Source organism: Colletotrichum aenigma, assembly GCF_013390185.1.
Source record: "Colletotrichum aenigma strain Cg56 chromosome Unknown KSG_Cg56_contig01, whole genome shotgun sequence".
NCBI lineage: Eukaryota > Fungi > Ascomycota > Sordariomycetes > Glomerellales > Glomerellaceae > Colletotrichum > Colletotrichum aenigma.
The window spans coordinates 2,588,425-2,609,253 of NW_023500907.1; the positions used below are offsets into that span (position 1 = coordinate 2,588,425).

The 20,829-nt window shown below is 55.0% G+C and overlaps 3 protein-coding genes across 3 annotated transcripts; 1 reads left to right on the plus strand and 2 right to left on the minus strand.

Moving 5' to 3' along the window:
* Window positions 1-1,105: 1,105 nt before the first annotated feature.
* On the minus strand, window positions 1,106-3,972 carry POLQ (DNA polymerase theta; the record flags this gene model as incomplete). The annotated part of the gene is made up of 12 exons (XM_037315964.1): window positions 1,106-1,146; window positions 1,201-1,310; window positions 1,349-1,441; window positions 1,496-1,600; window positions 1,655-1,882; window positions 1,928-2,371; window positions 2,419-2,646; window positions 2,695-2,782; window positions 2,843-2,848; window positions 2,901-3,372; window positions 3,432-3,614; window positions 3,670-3,972. 12 exons carry the CDS (start codon window positions 3,970-3,972, stop codon window positions 1,106-1,108), a joined length of 2,301 nt encoding a protein of 766 aa, XP_037185409.1.
* An 8,854-nt stretch (window positions 3,973-12,826) lies between these two features.
* On the plus strand, window positions 12,827-17,949 carry SNT2 (E3 ubiquitin-protein ligase SNT2; the record flags this gene model as incomplete). Its single annotated transcript, XM_037315965.1, has 6 exons — window positions 12,827-13,595; window positions 13,687-14,170; window positions 14,236-16,075; window positions 16,129-16,525; window positions 16,579-17,572; window positions 17,619-17,949. 6 exons carry the CDS (start codon window positions 12,827-12,829, stop codon window positions 17,947-17,949), a joined length of 4,815 nt encoding a protein of 1,604 aa, XP_037185402.1.
* A 455-nt stretch (window positions 17,950-18,404) lies between these two features.
* On the minus strand, window positions 18,405-19,167 carry FCA1 (Cytosine deaminase; the record flags this gene model as incomplete). The annotated part of the gene is made up of 6 exons (XM_037315966.1): window positions 18,405-18,429; window positions 18,485-18,656; window positions 18,717-18,755; window positions 18,816-18,870; window positions 18,932-19,018; window positions 19,096-19,167. 6 exons carry the CDS (start codon window positions 19,165-19,167, stop codon window positions 18,405-18,407), a joined length of 450 nt encoding a protein of 149 aa, XP_037185403.1.
* Between the last annotated feature and the right edge of the window lie 1,662 nt (window positions 19,168-20,829).

Consider the following 20,829-nt stretch of genomic DNA (forward strand, 5'->3'; position numbering starts at 1 on the left):
TCGAGGAGCGACGGGCTTCATATAGGCTCGGATTGCGCGCAAGACCACCAAGGTCAGGCAGCCACACCACTGGAGAGGTAAGAATTATGCACAAGTCGAACAAGACGTGGACGGATGAGGGTGGGTAGCTCGGTGGGCGGTGGCTGTCAGACCTTTGTTGGCCGCGCCCAGCAGCCTCGCGACCGCCAACTATGGCGAGGCGCATCTGGGTCACTAGGAGTCCGCCGGCCGAGTCCCGTTCGGGACATGGTCGATTTTTCTGTTCCCGCTGCGTCTTCTGCTTCCCTGCTGTTCCTGCTGTGTAACTAGTGCATGAACGGTTCTATCGTCGCATGGAAGAGTCGAGTGCATGTCAGGTGTCACCTACAACTTGGTGTCGGCTTGACACCATTCGCCAGTCTCCGTCAGTCGCAACCGAAGTTCTGCGTCTGTCTCTCCCCTCGGCCTTGGTGCTTGGCTAGCGACTTTTCTCGGGAATGCCACCCACCTCGGTCTGCGTTCCATCCCATGTCTTTCTTTCTTGTGCCTCTTGTCTGTCTACCTATAGCTTGGCCCTTGGCCCCGCGCAACTCCGGAACGGGACGCACGCAATCGCCGCACCGCACCGCAACGCACCACCATCCCGTATTTGTCCATGTGACGAGCCAATGTTGCTTTTTCACGTCTCGCGCCGTTGACACCCATCTTCTTCTTCGACGACCTGACGGCGGCTTTTGGGGCATGGGCTTTGTTTGTTCCCGGCCGCGGCTAGTCAGACCACTGAGAAGCTACCGAAAGTCCAGAGTGGCGGTGGGAGTGGAAGCGGAGCTCTATCGCAGGCTGTCGGTCGCGTTAGACCGGTCTGCGAAGGACGTGGGCGGGGGCTGCCGTCCGATGCAATGCAGGTTGGGCGTCTTTATCACCAATAATTGACGGGTGTGCGGCGGCATGCATACATACATACGCATCTGCGTCTGCGGGAAGTGGTGGGAATGCGCCTATGAGCGACACCGCCAACTGCCCGGGTACGATGCATCCAGTAGGCATGCAAAGGTCATGCTGCAGCCCAGGGGCTGACCGCACCAACCCACTTCCTCCGGTCCCTCTGCCCGTTTGTTGGTTTGCATCATCCTTCTTCCTCATAAACCTCTTGTTGCATCTGCATTTCTGTTCAATCTTGTCAGTTGCGGTGTGCCAAATATCGTCACCGTCCTCACTTACGCCATAGTCGGTTGGCCGAGTTCGAAATGACTCGAGCCTTGGCCATAAGCTTCTCCTCATACTTGATATTCTCCTGCCCTTTGATTCGAAGCTTGCTCGGTTGCGCCTGTCTGATTGTGAGTAGTAATCCCTTGATCAGGTGGAGTACCTGCTTGCCTGCATGAGGATAGGTAACAGTTCTTTCGGATCTGCGTTCGCAACAGCCGCGACGCTTCGAAAGCCGTTTTCCCAGAAAACTCTCCTGTTTCACAAAGTTAGACACATTCCCGACGTGACTTGAGGTCGCGCAACGTACGCGGTTCGGCTCTTTACGAAGGTAATCTGTGCTAAGGCCAACAAGTCCGACTTTGCGCCTGCTCTCAACCGATCCGAAAAATGGTCCAACGCAGCAGACATGACGCTGCACCGTACGATTAGTGATCTGGCGTGTTGTGCAGACCAAAGGACGACTCACCCCCAGCCCATATGCTCACAAAATTTGATCATGCCAGCTGCGAAACCGTGGCAGGTCTGCGAAAGGTTTTGAACCGCGCCACGAGGCACATCGTACTTGCGCGCAACGGCGTGGACCGGCACTTCGTTGCACAAGTCTCGTAACTGAAAGGCCAAGTAGAACCGACGGTGTACACGGACGATTTCCTTTTCCTCGGGTGTCGTCTCCTTCAGTGTACTACCTTGTGCCCTGAAGACGGTTAGCGACATCGGAAGAAGGGTCGACACGACTTACAATCGGTTGATCACAGCACGTTTAAGCCCGAGAAACCCGAGCACGCGGTGTCCGCTATCGTCGAGGTTCTCCATTTCGTTGCGGAATACTTGCCAATTGATGTTGGTGCCGAAATCGTGGACAGGGGTGAATGTGTAAAGAATATGCATCTCGCCGTCCATTACGAAGGCTTGGAGCGCCTTCTCCAACTCTTTGTGGATAAACACTCCATCATCGGGATCCAAGGCAGAGGCTACGATGGCGTGACCCAATTTCGTGGGTTGATAGTTGCCGAGTACGTCCGCCGTAATGAACCCCATTGATTGGAGATTCTTAAGACTCGTCTCAACACATTCTTGCAATGGCTCCGGTGGTCCAGCGTGTGCTAGCAAGGTCTTGCTCAGATAGTCATCCAGGGCATCTTTACTAGTTGCAAGCCGTACCGCGATGACCTCGAGTAATGCCCTGGGATACTTAGCTTCGTCGTAAAATTTTCGACGCAACCTTCTCACCTCTGTATGCGCTGCCTATCTGTTATCAAGCCGCTCGTGATTTGGGGCATGTCTGCATGCATCAGGTCCACCACCTGCTCAAGATCGTCTTTTCGACAACACAAGTAGGTTTCTCCGACTTCGTCTTTGCCCTTGCGACCAGCGCGTCCGCGCATTTGCCGCAGCATAGATGGGCCGACGAAGTCTCGCCCCATGCGAGCATTATGAAGTATAACCCTTCGAGCAGGTCTAGCAAGTGTTAGGTCACGAATCGGTCCATTTATTCGCGGAACCTACAAATTGATACCCGCAGCGAGGCTGCAGGTAGCTATGCATACTTTGATGACACCGGAATCATAGGCACTGGCAATGATCTCGCGCTCCTCTGTTGTGAGTCCAGCCTAGAAAGATCAGCAACTCGGCTCAAAAGCACAAGGCGGCACACCTACGTCTAATGAACGATCAGCCAATGGTTTGTATAGAAACCGCTCAGGAAGACTTACGATGGAAGGCAACTCCCGCAGGAACCGTCTCTTCGAGGACAGGGTCTATTCCGGTTCCGAGACTTCGCAACTCAGCAAGTAGATCGATTCTTTTGTCAACCAGGGCAGGGTCAAGTTCGTGTGAGGCGGGCATAACCCTAGCGATCCAGCGAGCATCTGATTCGCACCCAGGACGACTGCTCGCAAAAACCAGCACACCGTAGCCAGACCTGGCAGTCTCGCTGGCAAGGGAGACAACTGCATTCAGCACGGGATCTCTGAGTTCCTTGTGATCTGACGACTCGATGCGCCTTATGGCCCTGGTATTTTCAAGCTGCTGCGTCTTCAGCTCATTAGCCGTTTTGAGCAGCTCGCTCGTTGTGGCGGCAGGGTAGATGTTCCCTTCGTAGACGAGATGCTCTTCGATTGGCACCGGCCGATACCGTGTTTCGTAAGAGTGAGCTCCCAGCCAATTAGCCAAAAGGTTGATGTTCTATAAACAATAGTCAGAGACGGTCTCTGACGAAGCTCGGGTTTCTAATCAATACTAACAGACATTGTAGCGCTCATGCCAATAATTTGGACTGGCTGGGGTAGACTGAGCAGCTTTGTCCCCATCAGTTCCATGAGGTATCCTCGGTGGTCATCATCGATCATGTGAAGCTCATCTAAGACAACGGCTTTCAAGTGCTTGATCGAACAATCGTCGATGGCAGTGTTTACGAGTGCATTCGCCTGGGTTGTCCGTATTCAGTTGACATCTAGTTCGGTGCAGCTGCGAATCACATACCTTTTCGATAGTACAGACACCGATATCAAAATCAGCCCATGTAGGCTTGATCTTGCTACCCCCAAAGAATCCAATAACCCTGATGGAATCTTCGTCAGCACGCCGCCTCCAGATCCGCTTTTCATCATCAATTTCGTCTACGGGCTTAGGCACCCCTTGAACGATGTTCCGAAGCCATCGTACTTTCTCTTGTACGAGAGCAACGTAAGGTAGCACTAGAAGACCCTTTGCATTTTTTTCTTCGAGAACCCTCTTCAGCATCAGCACTGTGACGAGGTTAGCAGGACGTCTGGGGAAGGGCATGATAGGAGGGTAAACTTGCCATCAGCGACCAGAGACTTTCCACCGCCGGTTGGGGCACTATAGACAAGATTTCTCTCCCCAGACAAAAGCCCCGGTCCGCGGAGGCAAGCCTTCTGCCATGGATACATTATCTTGATGCCAAGACCGTACAAATTCCGGATCAGTGGCCGAGGAAGACCATAGTACGGATGAGCGAGCGCAAGTAAAGGGTCCGAAGAAGAGGACGGGGTGGACTGTATGGCATTCCGTTGCGTGTATTCGGACGGCCCCTGGTGGGAGGTAAGCTCTAAAGAGGTGATCGGGCTCGGCGTCAATCTCGGCGGGCCTGGAGGCAGACTCGATGTCCGTTGCACACCCAAGGCGCGACTTGGAAGGGTAGTTGGCCGCGGCGCTGCGGGATGCGAAGCCTCAGAGCGAGCGCGCTTATTCCCAGCGATGGTTGTGGTGGTCGAATATGCATGGCCTTGTTCCTGTGCGGCGTGCACCGAGGTTTTATGCCATGTGCCGTTATTGGAGGCCATGACGAAGCAAATATTTGATGGTAAAAAAAGAAGAATCCATGGATTAATGCAAATTCAAGCTTGACACAGCTTTGAGTCTGAACGCAGGCAGGTGTTTGGCTATTTGGGCAAGTTTTGATGGCCATCAATCGAGCTTCACCGATAGGCAGCAGGCGTCCCGTTCATGATGCAGATGGCACTTGTTGATAGAAAACGGGCAAGCGCGTTCTGCAGACGTGTGAAAGGCACAAGCAGGGATGACCCGCCTTGCAGGGGTATCGCGAAATCATATGTCAAGAGCGGTATTACCTCATCTTGCTCATAATGAAGGGGGGGAAGGTACGTACCGGCGCTGTTGCTTGTCTGGCTCTTCGAGTCGAACTGGGGCCAGCAGTGGGCAGGCAGCCCAGTGGTCGCTGGACTCGGCCGGGTTGACCGGGCCTCGGTACGTACAGTCTTCACTGGCTGCCCGTCCTTCCCAGAGATCGGGGATCCACTCCACCGAGCCACAACTTCACACACGGCCTGGTGGGGTTCACGCGCGTGGCTTCTCGTCCGTTGCCCCCGTGTGGCTGACTACTCTACTCGAACGGGCCAGACGTGGCACTGGCAATTCTGTTGCAAGATTTTTTTGGGATCGGGGCCGATTGGGTTGGGGTCGGACTACTTTAGCCTGGCCCGGTGGACCAATGCCACACGCATACGTCGGATTTTGGGGCGGGAAGGGGGAAGGGGGGCAAGGGATGGGTCCGCTCGGCTCTTGCTTGGGAGGGGGGCTTGTCTGAGTTGTAGAGGATGGGAAATAGGGACCGGTCGGAAATGGGAACGAAGAACGTCTTGTAGAACACCAGGCCCGATCTCATGTCGAGAAGAGAACACAAGACATGGCCAAGACCAGACCAGAAGAGCCGGAAGAGGAGTAGCAAGATTGAGGACAGGAACAGCGCGAGAAGAGGGGCAAGAAACAGCATCATGGCAGACTTGGGACAGGGGGTTGCCAGGGTCCTGTTCTTTGTGTATGCAGCGCCAAATCAGTGGTCAGCCCCAACCATCAGGAACCCGAAAAGCACCGTACTTAATTAAGTACGCAGGTAACCAAGTCGCGGACGAAGGATGATCCAGGTAGGTCCAAGAGCCAGCGACAACCCTTCCCGGAGGTACGCTACGCACCGGCGCGGTCGCCCCCAGGCCCAGTCGTCCAGATGAGGTGCAAGACCCTGTCCCCGGACAGGGATCATCATCTGGCCCCATCCATCTTTTCCTTCCTGCGTGATGGTGTTGATGAGATGGACGAATGAACATCGATGGTATCTTCCGGTTGCTGATTTATGGACGTCTGCCAGTTTGCCTTCTCAAGCTGGGCTTTGGGACCGGTTTTGAGCAACACGGCTTGTCAGCCGAATGTCAGCTTGACGGCGTTTGCTGCGCGGTAGTCGGCAGCGATTGATGCGTGTTCCCCTCATCAAGTCCCGTAACGTCCCCTCGCCCAACGATGTCAAGTACCGTCAGAAGAAGAGGTTCTGTGTGCGATGATGGCGCCGTATTGAACGGCTCCCGAATTGTATGGTCCTGACATGCATTTTGGTGACGTTGAAATTTTGCCCCGTTATTGAGTTCAGCCACGACGTTGTTGACGGCCCCATGCAGGCACGTCCGATGACTAGCCCGGGGGTGCCAAGGCAATTGGGACAGCTGTTCAAGGACTCCGCGATCCAAGTTTTGGACACTCGCACATTCTTAAAATACCGCTTTCGCTGTCTACCGCCTGGTGTTTTCCCGATGAAACGGGACGGGGTTCATTTGACAATGCATGATTTCGTGGCCGGTGGATGGAGGGCGATTGGAAATGGGCCTGCGCCGGGAATGCGCCTGTCGCTGGCTGGCGGTCGGCCCCTTACACCATGCGGCATGAGGTGCCCTTTTTTTTTTTCTTCGCTTGTGCCGGATCAACCGACAAATGCGGTCAACCTCATCTGTCTTTTTCTGACGTCCACCGTCTTCGCTGGAGCAAGCCTCAGGCGCCACGGGACTGCCTGCGTCGTTTTTTTTTTTTTTTTTTTTTTTTTTTTTCTTTGGCATGTACTTCATAGTCGCGATGTCGCATAGTTGAATTGCAGACTTGAGCCGCAGCCCTGTTTTCTTCTCCAACTTCTTTTCCCGTTGTCCCTTCACCGCGAGACATTGGGAAATTTTGTGCGATGAGTGTTGGCTGGGCGCTAGGTCGGCCAGTGAGCGAGCGAGTGTGCTTATTGGTGACCCAGTCCGACTGCAGCTGAGCCAAAGATTGTGCATTGTTCAGCAGGAGCCTCTCATCATCTTGAGTCGCCGTGAACTGACGGCTAGGCTACAATTGCCAATGATGGACGAATCATTATCAGCACCCGTGTTTGAGAAAGGCGAATGGTAGAGCTGGGATGTCTTTGGTGGCTGTACAGTGACGGTCGCGCAGTCGACCATACAAATACAGAGTTGATGGCTGGATGAATGGTGCCTGCAGAGAGGCGCCGTCGTCGTCGTTGACAATTACAGGTTGCCCTTCACCTCATTAGTCGTGCTCACCAAGGCGTCGCCCCATTTATTTTGCGTCGTCGCCTCCGCCGCTTCTTTGACCATGGCAGCGCTGATGGGCGAGATTGACGAGGAGTGATGCCATCGCACGATCGTTCTCCTCAATATCACCAAGCTCATTGGCCTGGATGTCGCCGAACCAGATGATGCTGCGGGCGAGGTCGTTCGTTCTGACAGTGTCGGTCGTCGCCAGGGTACGTCCAACTTGGGGTCGTCGCGCCTCAGTCATGGCAAGGAAGGACAGGGTAGCATGCATGGGTGGGATACGTACCGGTTCGGTCGTCTGGCAGCGTCCCTTGCGGCTCCACCCCGACGTCGAGGCACGCAGTACCAAGTACTTCGGTCAGGTATCCCACACAAACCTCCATCGTGCTCACTCCCCAGTACCGGGATGTACTCGAGAGAATTGGTATGTGGTTTGAACTTTGAAACACACAGTAGTATTGTTTGCGCTGATGTGTCTTCAAACCGGACGGTCATCAGAAACGTCAAGAGAATATTGCATTCGCTTGGAAACAAATGCAGGACTAGCGGGGAGCGGGAGCGACAACGCCTCGATCTCGTCTGTACCTGACAAGGTACGAAGTACTATGGTACGCCGCACTGGACGGGGTGGTGTGCGCCTTGCCTCGGAACAGCTGGACGGGCAACGGTCGGCATCTGACTGCTACCGCGAAGGACGTCCGCCGCTGCCCACCCTCAACGTCGACCGCGAGAGCCCAACTCTGCAATCCGTGAGAAAAATACGTCGTGTATGAGATCAGGTCAGTGTGCCTGGGACGGTTCCCGCCCGGTATGGTATGGAAAGTGCCGACCTGCTGGAGCTCAGGAGCGGCTCGCCTGATTGCACGGGCTGAGGCTGGATGTAGACAACAAAAGGGATCGGAAGCCCCCACAGCCTGATCTGACCTCTGGCACAATGGCCGCTCATCGGTTCTTTGTGCTGCCCCAGACTACCTTACGCTTTTCTTGATGCCAGTGCCGCCGGAGAAATGAGGGCTACCAAGCGACATCGTTAATACCGACGGACGCGTGCCGCAAATTGCGGGTGCATTCCCAAAAGGCAAATCAACTTAGCATGACTCTCTGCAGACAGCAGCTATTGATTTTCAAATACCAACCGATATGGCCTGCCAGGTGAAGAACCGTTGCGAGGACGGAAACTCCACCAAGAGATGTTGTTCAAATTGAGAGGAGGGGAAGCCTGTGGACGGGGGCAAAACAGCCTGCAACAGAAGACCAGAGAGAGAAAAAAGCATCAAAAACCGATGCCTGGGCGGGCTGTGGGAGGGAGTGGTCGCGCAGTGATTTGCTCCGGAATTGGAGTTCCCCATGTCGTGCATATAAACGTTGGCAGGGCTCACATACCACCAAATTTATTTGCAAGAAAGATGGTACGGGAGAGCAGATCAGGCCAATGGTGCTCCTTATCCGAAGCCATGCTCATGGCTGAAGCATAGGAGAAAGAGAAGGTACCCAGATGAAGTGCTATCAAATAATTACCAGGCAAGGTAGGTACCGTGTCGGTCTGCATGGGGTGCACCCGCCCCGAGGCACATCCCGTTACCCATTCCTCGCTTGTGTTAGACGGAGACGATCGAGCGCGAGGCCGAGTGAACGGTCAACGACCAGAGTGTATTAGGTGTTCAGAACAGCCCGCAGAATTATTTGACCGATCGATATGGATTGCATGACCAACTTGGGTCGACGCGCAGGAACGGCCCAAAGTTTGGCACTGGCGAGGCAGGAACTAAGCAAGCAACAGCAAACCAGCCAGACGGGGACAGACGCAAAGACGCAGCGACAGTCGTGGGTGGTGTTGTGTTAATTTTTGGGTGGGCGGCCAAGAGCCACTGGACTAGCAGAAGGTGGGATGGAAATGGAACCGACACACATGGGTAATGACGGGGGTGTGGACAACATCTCGTGGACATATCCCTACTCCGTAGGGAGCACTTCGTTTCCACAGGGTTGGACAAGCCGGGGTGCGACGAACCAAGGAAGGGGATCGAAGGAAGAAGTGGGCGAGTCGCCGGACACAGCCAGCCAGCAGCAGCAGCACACATTACTATGTACATACTTGGGAGCGGCGACCGTCGGTCGACTCGAGTTGAATCAAAGCACGGTTGGCCGATGGCCTCTGGTGTTTCCGCATTTCAGCTTGGACACAGGACGAAAAGGTACATAGAAGCATGGATAGAGAAGTCTATGTAGCCCATGTCGACACTGAAAGTGAGGTCAGTAAGAGTCCATATATGCTGCCAGGTAAATCTTGACCCGGCAAGGATGCATCTGAGGCACTGCGGAACACATCAGCGAGCCACGACGTGCGGGTGTGTGTGTGTGTGTGTGTGTACGTGTGCGGATATCGAGGAGGATCGAAGACTGAGATACCTAAATGGTGGTGTCGGCGGCAAACAGAGCATGTACCTTTAAGGTATCCCGTGCCTCCAGAACTGAGGCGACACCATTTGGCTTGGAGTCAAGTCTATGGCTATCGCTGCAGTGACTGTATGATGCCCTTGTCCTCTTGCAAAAAGACGGACAGCATCAAGGTGGTTAGACCTGAAGATGTAGGAGGCGGAGAGCATTGGCTGGGAGAGTAGCGATGTGAAGACTGCAAGGGAAAAGAACACTACATAGGGCGCAGCAAGATGGGTGGGGGAGGGAGAAGGCAGACGGGACGTCGATGTGGACAGCTCGTCTGGTAACGTGGAGGGAGGCAATCGTGCACGCGAGCGCGTGAGAGGCCAACGAGGCAGGTAACAGGTAGCAAGTAAGGCAGGTAGGGTAGCAAGTAGGGGATATGACGGACGTGGCAGTAGCAGGAACTGCGTGGGCAGAGTGGAAAGAGCGACAACCGCAGGCGCCGCAATGCCTTCCTCGCCTTAACGTCTCATTTGCCATGGCCATCGTCTCTGCACCCAAGTTCCGGGGATGTTTTCCTCTTCGCACTCTCCCAACCAACCTTAGGTTCTTCTTGCCTTAATAATGCCGAGCTGCTTGCCTGCATATCCGCTGTTGGCCAAAGGGCGAGTGAGGTACGAATGTTCTTAAGGTAGGTAGGGAAAAGGAAAAGGAAAAGATAGCCAATTGAGGTGGAGGGCATGTACAGACATTGGGCGAGGTACATGCCATCGTGCCTACCTAGCCAGACCCCCGACCCCCGTCCCAGGCCAGACCCAACAATGGAAGCCAGCCAGCCCCGGCCGGCCGGCTGTTTGAACGTCAACGTCGTCAACCTAGTTTTTTCGTCGTGAGTGAAGTTAATTGAGCCTGCTGCCACATCGCCCTCCGACCTGGCCACACACTGACGACTTCCGACACGCTGGGGACCAACATTGAATTTATTTGCCCATAGATCGGGATGCCGATGGCAAGACATGAGGTCGGGGCAAGGTGTCTGATGTCCGATGAAGGCAAGGCAAGGCAGGGTTTGTATGCACGGAGGACCCAGTCAAGGTACGTCAATACCTCGCCCAGCAAGCGAGCGAGCGGGAGACGGCGAGACAGCGAGACGGCGACAGAATCAGAAACAGAGCGATTGAGCAGAACAGGTGAGCGCGCCATCAGGAGGGGCAACAGGTCTGGAGGCTGGAGGCACCGTACACACGCGCATCCTCGCTTTACACTTTCCCTCCATCATTTCTGTCCTTCCCTCTTTACAGTCCTCTCAGTAGTCGTGGCCATGTGGTCAATGGCAGGAGACGAAAGCGAAAGGCTAGACACATGGTGCTGCTGCCGCCTTCACGCAGACAATCCAAACATGCGGTCGGCTAGAGGGGAAAGGGACATCCATTGCCTGCGTCGGATGTGTCAGGGCAATCCCCCCCAACTCCCACAAAGAGCGCATGGCGGCGATCTGATAGAAGGGGAACAGAGGTGAGATGGACATGGGGGTGTGTGGTTGGATTCTGCGGCGTTGGCAACCTTGGGGTGAGGTGTGAGGTCGACGGGCCCTTGGTCTGGTGCGAGAGTGATGACTGTGGGAGCGGGTACAGAGGTACAGAGTGGGTCTGGTATCATGCAGGTTGCATCGATGTATCGTTACCACAGGCTACGGTTAGATTTGGGTGTGGCTGGAAGTACCGCATTCTGACCTGCAGCAGATCGATACCTCCCGCGCAGCCCCACAGCAGGAGAGGGAAAAAAGAGAGAGAAAGAGAGAGAGAGCGCGGGCCTGGCTGCTGTTTTTCTGCTATTCCTTCAACTGCTGCCGCCGCCGCCTCTGAGGCCCAGACGGGACTGGAGAAGCATTGCCTTGGTTTGACATTGGTCTGTTGTTGATAGGCCGGTACGTACCGGACACCTCAGGTACTTGACCCATACTTTACCCTACCTGCCACTGCCAGACCTGACGCTGCCATGCAGCGCGGTGCGGTGCGGCAGCGGTTGAAATAGTCGCCTTAGCAGGAGCCACAATATGCGGCAGCAAAGCAGAAGAGCACCCCAGCAGAGCCCGGAGTCATGGGCGCGGCAAGGCAAGACAGCACAGGGCAGAGCCAGGAAGACAGCTGATGAGCTAAAGCGAAGGTGAAGAGACAGGCCGATCGGGGCCGGGCCAGGTGCAGCCAGAGACACAGAGGCATGGACAAAGTCGCTGAGTAGAGTAAGGTAGAGAGCAGAGAGCAGACAGCAGAGAGAGAGATATGCAGCGGTGCAGCAGTGCGGTGCGGGTGCTGGCCCTTGTCATTGTCCTGGTCCCTGGTCTTGGTCCATCCAATTCTGGTCGTGGTCGTGGTCCTGGGAGCTGGGAGCTGGGAGCTGGGAGTGGGAATCGGAGCTGGTAGTAGTATCCGTAGTAGTAATGTGGTGAGTGGTGTACATATGGCAATGGAAGGCAAGGTAAGGTAATGTAGGTAATGTAGGTAGCTGGTATTGGCTGGAGCGAGCGAGCGCGACCTTCGTCGACGTTTCCCGTCCACGGCCGCGGTCACGGCCGCACGTCTTTGGTTCCTTTCCATCCTACCTTGCCTACTTTGCCTTACCTTTATTTCTCCATACCTACCTTTTACCTCTTTCTACCTCTACCTCTGCCGCAGTACCTTGCCTCTTCCTGGCCTTGCCTTGCCTTGCCGTGAGGTACCTTGCCTGCCTTCCCACACCTCCACGCCGGCACCGTACTTTCCTTGCCTTAGCATTTGTCTTCCGCTTGTCTGGACCCGGCCCCGTCTTCCTCTTCTCCTTCCATCTTTCCACATCACTTCCTCCCTGCCCATCTTCACCACCTTCAAACTCAACCCAATTCACCCAGCTTCATCTCTCCCTGGTCGCGCCGCCTTCCATCTTGACGCTCGGCTGTCATTTTCTTCCGCTCACAGCCCATCGTCCTCTCACAACACATACTCACCCTTCCCTTTTCCTGTTCTACAGATTACACTCACACTCACTCTCGTCCACACGCATACTTCCCATCCACACAAGCATACGCATCCATATCCCACACTCTCCCGCACCCGCCCCCTTCGGCTTCGCTGTCTACCTGCAGGACTTGGTCGTATCCAAACATTGTCATCATTTGAATATCACAATACCCTCCTGCTCGAGTCCGTCTCCGACTCGTAGCCGTCTCATGGGCCCCATCTGGTTTCCATCGCTCGTCGCGTTGCATCACTAGAGCTGTCGACTACTCTTTCGATCGGTCGTCATATGGCTCGGAGCCTCCCCTTCGTTCCTCCAGAGACGAGCTTCGACCTGTCGGCCCTCTTGCTTCTACCTTTTTTGCGGGAAGGGCCCCGACTATCTTCAACCTGCCTTCTGCCATCGCGCAGCTAGCCACAAGAACAATGGCGCAGAAAACACAAAATGCCAGCAGTTCTGAGGACCAATCTGCCAGCGCCACCCCATCCGCTCAAGACGCCTCGGATTCCGCGCAACCTTCAACGTCGGGCGCATCAACCTCCAAGGCATCCTCCGCCGCCCAGAAGGCGAATCTGACTGAGCTTGACGCTGCTCTGCGCAACTCATCTCAACCCATGGCCAAGTCATCATCATCTGGCTCAGACCTTGCTGCCAAGGACGCCGCCATGGAGGCGGCCAACCCCTACGGAACGCGCTCGCGGAATCGCACTGGATCTTCGCGCCCCAACTACGCCGAAGACAGAGACATCGACGTTGACATGTACGACGACTTCCCCGAAAAGAAGGATCAGGAGTCCAAAAAATCGGCGCGTCACAGTAACGTGTCAGCGACTTTCGCACAGGAGCCTCCGCGTTCCAACGGCCCATCCCGCAAAGCTCTCACATCCGACGACACCAAGGCCGTCTGCTCACAAAATGGTGCCAAGGATCCGCAGCCCGCCGCCAATCCAGCTCCGACGGCACAAACATCCAGCTCATTGGCGACGACGCAGCCCACCAAAAAGCGCAAGGCCACTTCTCAAGCTGCATCACAGGCACAGGCAGCACCGTCCGCCGCTGCATCGCGAAAAGCCGCGTCAGGTCCCTATGCCAGCTCATATGCAGAGACGAACATGCTCAGTTTCGAGAGTTGTGGCGCGAACCCCAAGGATGGAAAGTTGGTGGCGGATGACGGGACTGTACTAGCACCAAATGGTAAGACACCAACAAACCACACACCTATCCTTGTGCGCATTTGGTTTTTTTTTTTTTTTTCGGGAGGGTGGCATGCTGATCCGCATCACAGACAACGTCTACCTCGTGTGTGAGCCCCCAGGCGAGCCTTACTACCTAGGCCGCATCATGGAGTTTCTCCACACGCAGAATGACAACAGCAAGCCGGTGGATGCACTTCGCATCAATTGGTTCTACAGACCAAAGGACATTGGAAAAAAGGTCAACGACACTCGCTTAGTGTTTGCGACGATGCATTCCGACATCAGTCCTCTGACGGCATTGCGAGGCAAATGCCATATCAAGCATAAGGCTGAAATTCCCAACATGGACGAGTACCGGAAAAAGTCAGATTGTTTCTGGTATGAGAAGCTGTACGACCGCTACATCCAGAAGAATTACGACCTCATCCCCACGTCCACCATCGTGAACGTCCCCGAAAGGGTGAAGAAAGTGTTGGACGAGCGCTGGAAATTCGTTATTGTGGAGCAGGGCCGCGGAAAAGAGTTCACTAGCGCGGTGAAGTCCTGCAAGCGATGCAGCGGCTACTGTGCAAGGTTGGTCCACCCATTTCGCCGTTTGAGTCCGAGAGAGGGACCTGGGGTCACTAACAGTGCAACAGCAATGACTCGGTCGACTGTGCTGTGTGTAAGAAGACATATCACATGAATTGTGTCAGGCCACCGCTGTTGAAGAAGCCCTCAAGAGGTTTCGCCTGGTCTTGTGCTGCATGCAGCCGCGCGCAGGAGCGCAAGTTGGAGGCTCGCCACACGCCAAATCTGCTGGATCCCGCCGGCGACGACGACGATGATTTGTATGATGATGATGACGATGAAATGCAAATCGACACCGAGCGAACCAGTCTCGCCGACGACGATGAGCACCGCACCGGCACGGCTGAGCAGATTTACCAAGCGAGTCTTTGGCCTTGGCGATATCTTGGAATGCACTGCAAGCCTGAGGATGCACTGGATTACGATGATCGCATTTACCCACGCGCCAGCACCCGCATTGGCCCGAAGCATCAAGCCAACGTTCTCCCCTGGCCTGGTCAGCCCGTGCAGTATCAGAAGCCTCTGGAGACTAGGAGGCAGGGCAAGAAGGGACCTAATCTCTCCAAGGAAGCCCAGGCAAAATTGGAGGAAGAGAAGCTCAAACGCGAAAATCGGCCGAAGTGGGTGCAAGACGAACCCCCCGGCTATGTGGCGAGAGGAGAGGATCTCGACAGTGATGACCCGAATGCGACGTCCACGCGGATTTGGATGCCTCCTGCGGATACGGAAGCCAACCAGGGCTGGGAAGATAAGCTGGACAAGTACATGGAAAAGGCTGAAGAGCAGGCACCCAAGTTCAATCTTCCCAAGAACTCCACTAACCTGCACGATGTGGCCCTGGAGACGTATTTCAACAGCGGCTACAATTCAGACCGAGCCCTCAAACTATTTGCAGAGACCGACAAATCAGCCTTCAAGGAGCCCGACCTGACCGCTACTGAGCAGAAGAGGTTCGAAGAGGGTGTGAGCAAGTATGGATCTGAGCTCTATCTGGTTAAGCGACACGTCAAGTCTGTTTCGCCAGGCACGATCGTCCGTTACTACTACACGTGGAAAAAGACGCCTCAGGGCAAACAAATTTGGGGCAATTTCCAGAACAGGAAGAGCAAGAAGGAGGCCAAAAGGGCGGAACAGGCTGCGAGCAAACTGCAGGACGACATTGCCGACGACGCTGACGATTCAGCCTTCGACGCCGAAAAGGCCCAGACCAAGAAGAAGGGCTTCTGTTGCAAATTTTGTCACACAAAGTATTCTCGACAATGGAGGAGAGCTCCGAACGCTTCCGGAACGCCAGTCACGGAGACTGGAGGCAAATCCTCAAACAAGGACAAGGGCGGCCAGTACATCCAGGCACTTTGCCGCAGGTGCGCGGAGCTGTGGCGGCGCTATGCCATCCAGTGGGAGGACGTCGATGAGGTTGCGAAGAAGATCGCGCAAGCCGGTGGTAAAGCCTGGAAGAAGCGCCAAGACGAGGAGTTACTCAAGGAGCTCGAGGCCGCCAAGGAAATGCACACCTACTGGAACACGCCGCCGCCCGTCAACACCCCAGAGCCACCTGCAGCCGCCGTTGCCGCACCCTCCAGCGAGCCGCCACGCAAGAAGCTCAAGGGAGCCGCCCCCGACCGAGACTTAGAGCCATTGGCGTCCGACTCTGCACCCAGCCACCCGAAGAAGAAGGAGAAGGCTGCCGAGAAGCCTGCGCCCCCGCCAGCTCCCGAGATCCCCAAGGCGCGGACCATGCCTTGCGCGATTTGCAACCAACTAGAGCCATTGGGAGATCAGCATCTGTCTTGCAAGGAATGTCGCTTGACGGTCCATCGCAACTGCTATGGTGTTGTTGACAATAGGAATCCTGGTAAATGGGCTTGTGATATGTGCGTCAATGACAAGAATCCTCAAATCTCTATTGTAAGTCATACTCCCTACTTGCCAGAAGTCTGCATGATATTGACTCCCAACAGCAATACAAGTGTGTTCTGTGCCCTATTGAGCATACAGAACATGACTTTGTTGAGCCGCCCAAGATCTCTACCTCAAAGAAGAAGTCAGAGAAAGAAAAGGAGCGGGAGAGGCTTGAACGTGAACAAGCACAGAAAACTGCCGACTACTACCGAAAGAAGCAGGAGGATACGAACCGACCAGTGAACCCTCGGGAGCCCCTCAAGCGCACCGCCGACAACAACTGGGTGCATGTCACCTGCGCTGTCTGGACCCCTGAAGTCAAGTTTGGCAACGCCAAGGCTCTTAGTCCCTCTGAGGGCATTCCTTCTATTCCTCGCGTGAGGTATGATGAAGTCTGCAAGGCCTGTAGCCACAAAGGAGGTGCCTGTGTTGCCTGCCACAACTGTCGCAATCCTGGTATGTTTCTGAAGCCCCTTGTCTGATGAGCTTGTCTAACAACCGCCTCATAGTTCATGTTGAATGCGCTCGCCAGCAGGGCTACCTCCTTGGATTTGACATTACGCCCGTCAAGGGGTCCCGCAGAGACCAGTTCAACCTGGTGACTATTAACGGCGAAAGCGGTGTCATGTCCGCGACAGTTTGGTGCAAGGACCATGTTCCAACAAAGTCCATCGTCCACCGAATGCACGACATTGTCAACGAGGATGGGCTCAATGCCCTGCAGCTCTACGTCCAAAGCTACAAGCAGGCGGATCTCACTCTGACTGGTACTGTTCGGAAGGCCAACCTGATGACAAATGCTGCGAAGATGGGCAGTGTGCCTGTCACTCCGGGTGCTCGACGAGCCTCAACCACAACTCTCCCAGTTAATGGTGTTTCCCACCAAGCAAACAGCGAGACAGCCCACGATCACCAGGCTGGAGAGAAGATTTGCATTACTTGCGGTATTGATGTCAGCCTCAAGTGGTGGCCCATTGAGAATTCTGACGAGCGAGAGCTTACCAATGGCCACTATGGAAGTCTCGGATCAGAGGCTCAAAAGTTCGTGGAGCAAAGAAAGTTCCAATGCCACAAGTGTCGTAAGGCCAAGCGGAAGCCCAATCCCCATCCACCGAAGGATCCTTCTCCCGTCGTTGAAGCTGCACGAGTGGTGCCTCCGCCGCTCCCAGTGGTTCCGCCACATCATGCTCTTGCTGCACCCCCACCGGCTTTGAGAAGCCCTCCCACGACCGGCCCAGAGGCTAGAGCGCGCAGTCTCTCGGCATACGCCTGGGTGGCCCCGGCACCAGCTCCGGTTGTTGCTGCCGCCGCTGCCGCCAATGTCCCGGTACAGCCTCCGCCCCCGCCCCCGCCTCCGTCTGCACCTGTCTCCCAGCCCGCAGGACATCCCCCGGCGGCTCCTACAGCGCCACCACCGGTCCAGGCCCCGGCACCTCCTCCCATACCGCCACCAGTGACTCACCAGCCTTCTGGCCCGTATGGCCATCCACCTCCGGGGCCAAGGTACGACTGGCATGGTCGCGCTCCTCAACACAACTCGCCGCCTCAGCGACATCCGCCTTTTCAACCTCTTTCTACTCTGCGCCCGCCCCCGATGGCCGTACCACAGACGCACCCTCCATTGCCGACGGGTGTTCCAAACGGGCATATGGGCCAGCCAGCGCCACACGGAATGCCGCCTTCTCCTCTCATGGCAGGCCCTATTACTCACGGACCGCCGTATATGCACCCTTACCGGCAGGACGCTCATGCGCCACCCCATGGAATTCCCAACGGCGGACCGCCCCAAAGAGGCCCCGACTCATTTTCGCGAGGACTGTTGCCCCAACGAGCGCCGTACGCCAGTAGCCCTCCGGGACATGACGCGGGAGGCCCTCTGAGAACTCCGGGCATGCGGCCAACGAACGAGCCTCCCCGGCCGGCGGGCGCAAGCACGAGTCCTTCATTGCGCAATTTGCTTTCTTAGGCGACGATCACGATCAAATCAATTTCAGGAGTCTTGTCGGCCAATCAAGCATTTTGAGACGGGCCAGGCGTTGGAAGATGGCCTGTATTGGTCTTTTAGGAAATTAACGGTAACGCGTCTAGCCTGGGTTGTCTGTGTAGAAGATGCAAAGAGATGCCCTTGCTCTTGCGGGCCGGAAGTGTGATGATAGCAAGTGACTGAGACCACGGGAATATATGGGTGGCACAAGTAATCCCGTGAAGCACTTTTTGTTAGATATGGTTGAATAGAAGCGGCAAATGATATCAATATTGAATCCGCATTCAAGAAGCCCCAAGCTGTCCTACACAAAGTGACGTTGATCGAATGTATTTGCAAGCCACACCAGACTTACTCCTCGCCAATATCCTCGTTCCTGTCTGCGTCAGCCTACCCGGTCCTATCATGCTAGGGCTTGGGTGAACTCTTACCATACTTCAGGCTTCTCGGCGATAAACTTGTCCATAAGAGCCTTGCATTCTGCGTTATCGACGACTACGACCTCCACTCCACGTTGCTTGAGATACTCCTCGCCGCCGAGGAAAGTCTTGTTCTCGCCGATGACAACGCGAGAAATGCCATAGAGGAGGCAGGCGCCGGTGCCTACAATTGATGTGAGGAACTCGGGTATTCACGGCAGTGTTGTGAGGATTATAGACTTACACATGTCGCAGGGCGAGAGTGTCGTATACATTGTGCTTCCTAGCGCAAGTCAGTTTCCATGCAGCAGACGGAGTCGGAGAGGGTCTTGGAAATGCGCACCTTTGTATGTCTTGCCTGGCAAACGGCCAGAGTTGAAGAGAGCGTCCGTCTCGCCCTTTGAAGTGATTCTTTGTTTAGTACTGGAACTTTGGATCAAATAGGAGGTTTCGATTTACATGGTGGATTGCAGAGCCCATCTGGACACGGCGGTTGTGGCCCCGGCCGAGAAGCTTACCATCCGCGGAAACCAGGGCTGCTCCGATCTTGATGGTCGATCCCGTCAGTCTACCAGTTCATGAATTGCTGCGTTGCTCTGACACCGTCATTTCTCGGCACGTACGGGAACACCGCCTTCGGAGGCGCCAATCTTGGCCTCCTCGATCGCGATGGCGAGACCCTCTGCGTCGTTCATCGTGGCTGGCGGCTGCGGTCGCGTTGGAAGGGGGCGTTCGAGTTAGGTTGGAAATATGAGGGAGGTGGGGGCGGGGTATGTAGCTTTGGAAAAGTAGCGTGTGTCACGTTTTGATTTTCAATAAACCACGGTGAGCACTTGCAGAGCTATGCCGGAGGTCTCCTTTTCTTTTTGAGAGGTTAATGATATTTCTATGGGACTGGACGCTAAAAGGGGGGTTTTCCTGCTAAGGAGTTGGATGATGGAGACGGGTTTGCCGGCGGAGATAGTGAGGGTATCTGGGGATATCCTTATCAGCGGGTCCACTTGGGTCGATCGAGGAGGTTCTGCCGCAAGAACGAGACTATGGGAGAGTTATCAATGAAGGTATCAATGATGGCTGAGGCCGTTTTGTATATTTAAATATTGAACATGTAGAGACATCCTGTTCTTTGACGTGCTGCTATGTCTTGATTTTCATGTACTGGGCGACGTAAGTTTTGCTCTGTCACCAACTCCAACTTGAAATTTGGCCGAGCGACTACTATCACATGTTGAGCGAGTTATCAAAAGCTCCTGCCGTCCAAATGTACGCTCTTTTCTGCTGAAATTACATAATGAATACGCAAGCGCGGCTCGATATAGTGGTCTTTCCCATCCAACAGGCTACCAGTCAGCTATCCCTCTCTTTTTCTTATAAGACAGTGCTTCGTAGAGAGTTCTCTCTTCACATCATACCCTCTTTCACCCAACTCATCAAGTCTTCAACTCAGAAGGCAAGCCAGTACCAGATTTACAGACCCAAAACGACTTAGCAGATCGGATCTAGCACAACCACAAGATGGAAGACGACTGCCACCCCTCGAGACATCATGATCGGCTAGCATTTCTTGCGCTAACCAGCAAAATTCGGGACTGGGCGCAGGTCCACGACCATACTGTGCCTCATCTACTGACACCTGAAGATCACCGTCTCATCAGAGCATGCGACAGAGTTGACCCCCACGAGTTGGCTCTCACCAAGTGGAAGCCAGGCCCGGCAGCCACAGACCGCATGGTGCGAAGGCGATACCGAATCACGATCGTGGCAACAGGCAAATGCGTATTCGAAGTATGCCCCAAGTGGCACCGCTTCATCAAGCCTGCTGTTTGTCAGTGGCGGGAAAGAGCAAGGCAGATCTTGCCAGAGCTTTTCGAGGCCGAAAGACGGCGTTGGCGATGGAAACAATGTGCAGAGCACCGCAGACAAGGCTTCACGAAACAGAGATGACCACCGAAGGGGTGCGACGCTGACAACATGGCTAAGTGCGTCTCATCGGACTCTTGCGCGGAAGCGAAAAGCCCGAGAGAGAGTCTGAAAAGCAGCCAGAGTGAGAAAAGAGAGCAACGTGATGCTAGTCGCAACGCTGACTACGATTACACATATGCAGGCAATGCAGCCAAGCAGGGGCAGCACGCCAAGAACGACAACGGCAATGACGGACCATCGGTAAAGACCAGAGCTCATGTTCCACGGAAGGGAAAGAGCGATGCACGACCGCGAGCCAAAGCAAGGGTCAAGGCAGCCCGCAGCCTCACGTCGCCCCGATTCATGACCTCGTTTGAGCCTTATCGAGACTCGACCGCCGAAGGTCGGGCCAGGAAGCTGACAATGACCCCAGCCCAGGCCAAGGCACATGTTGA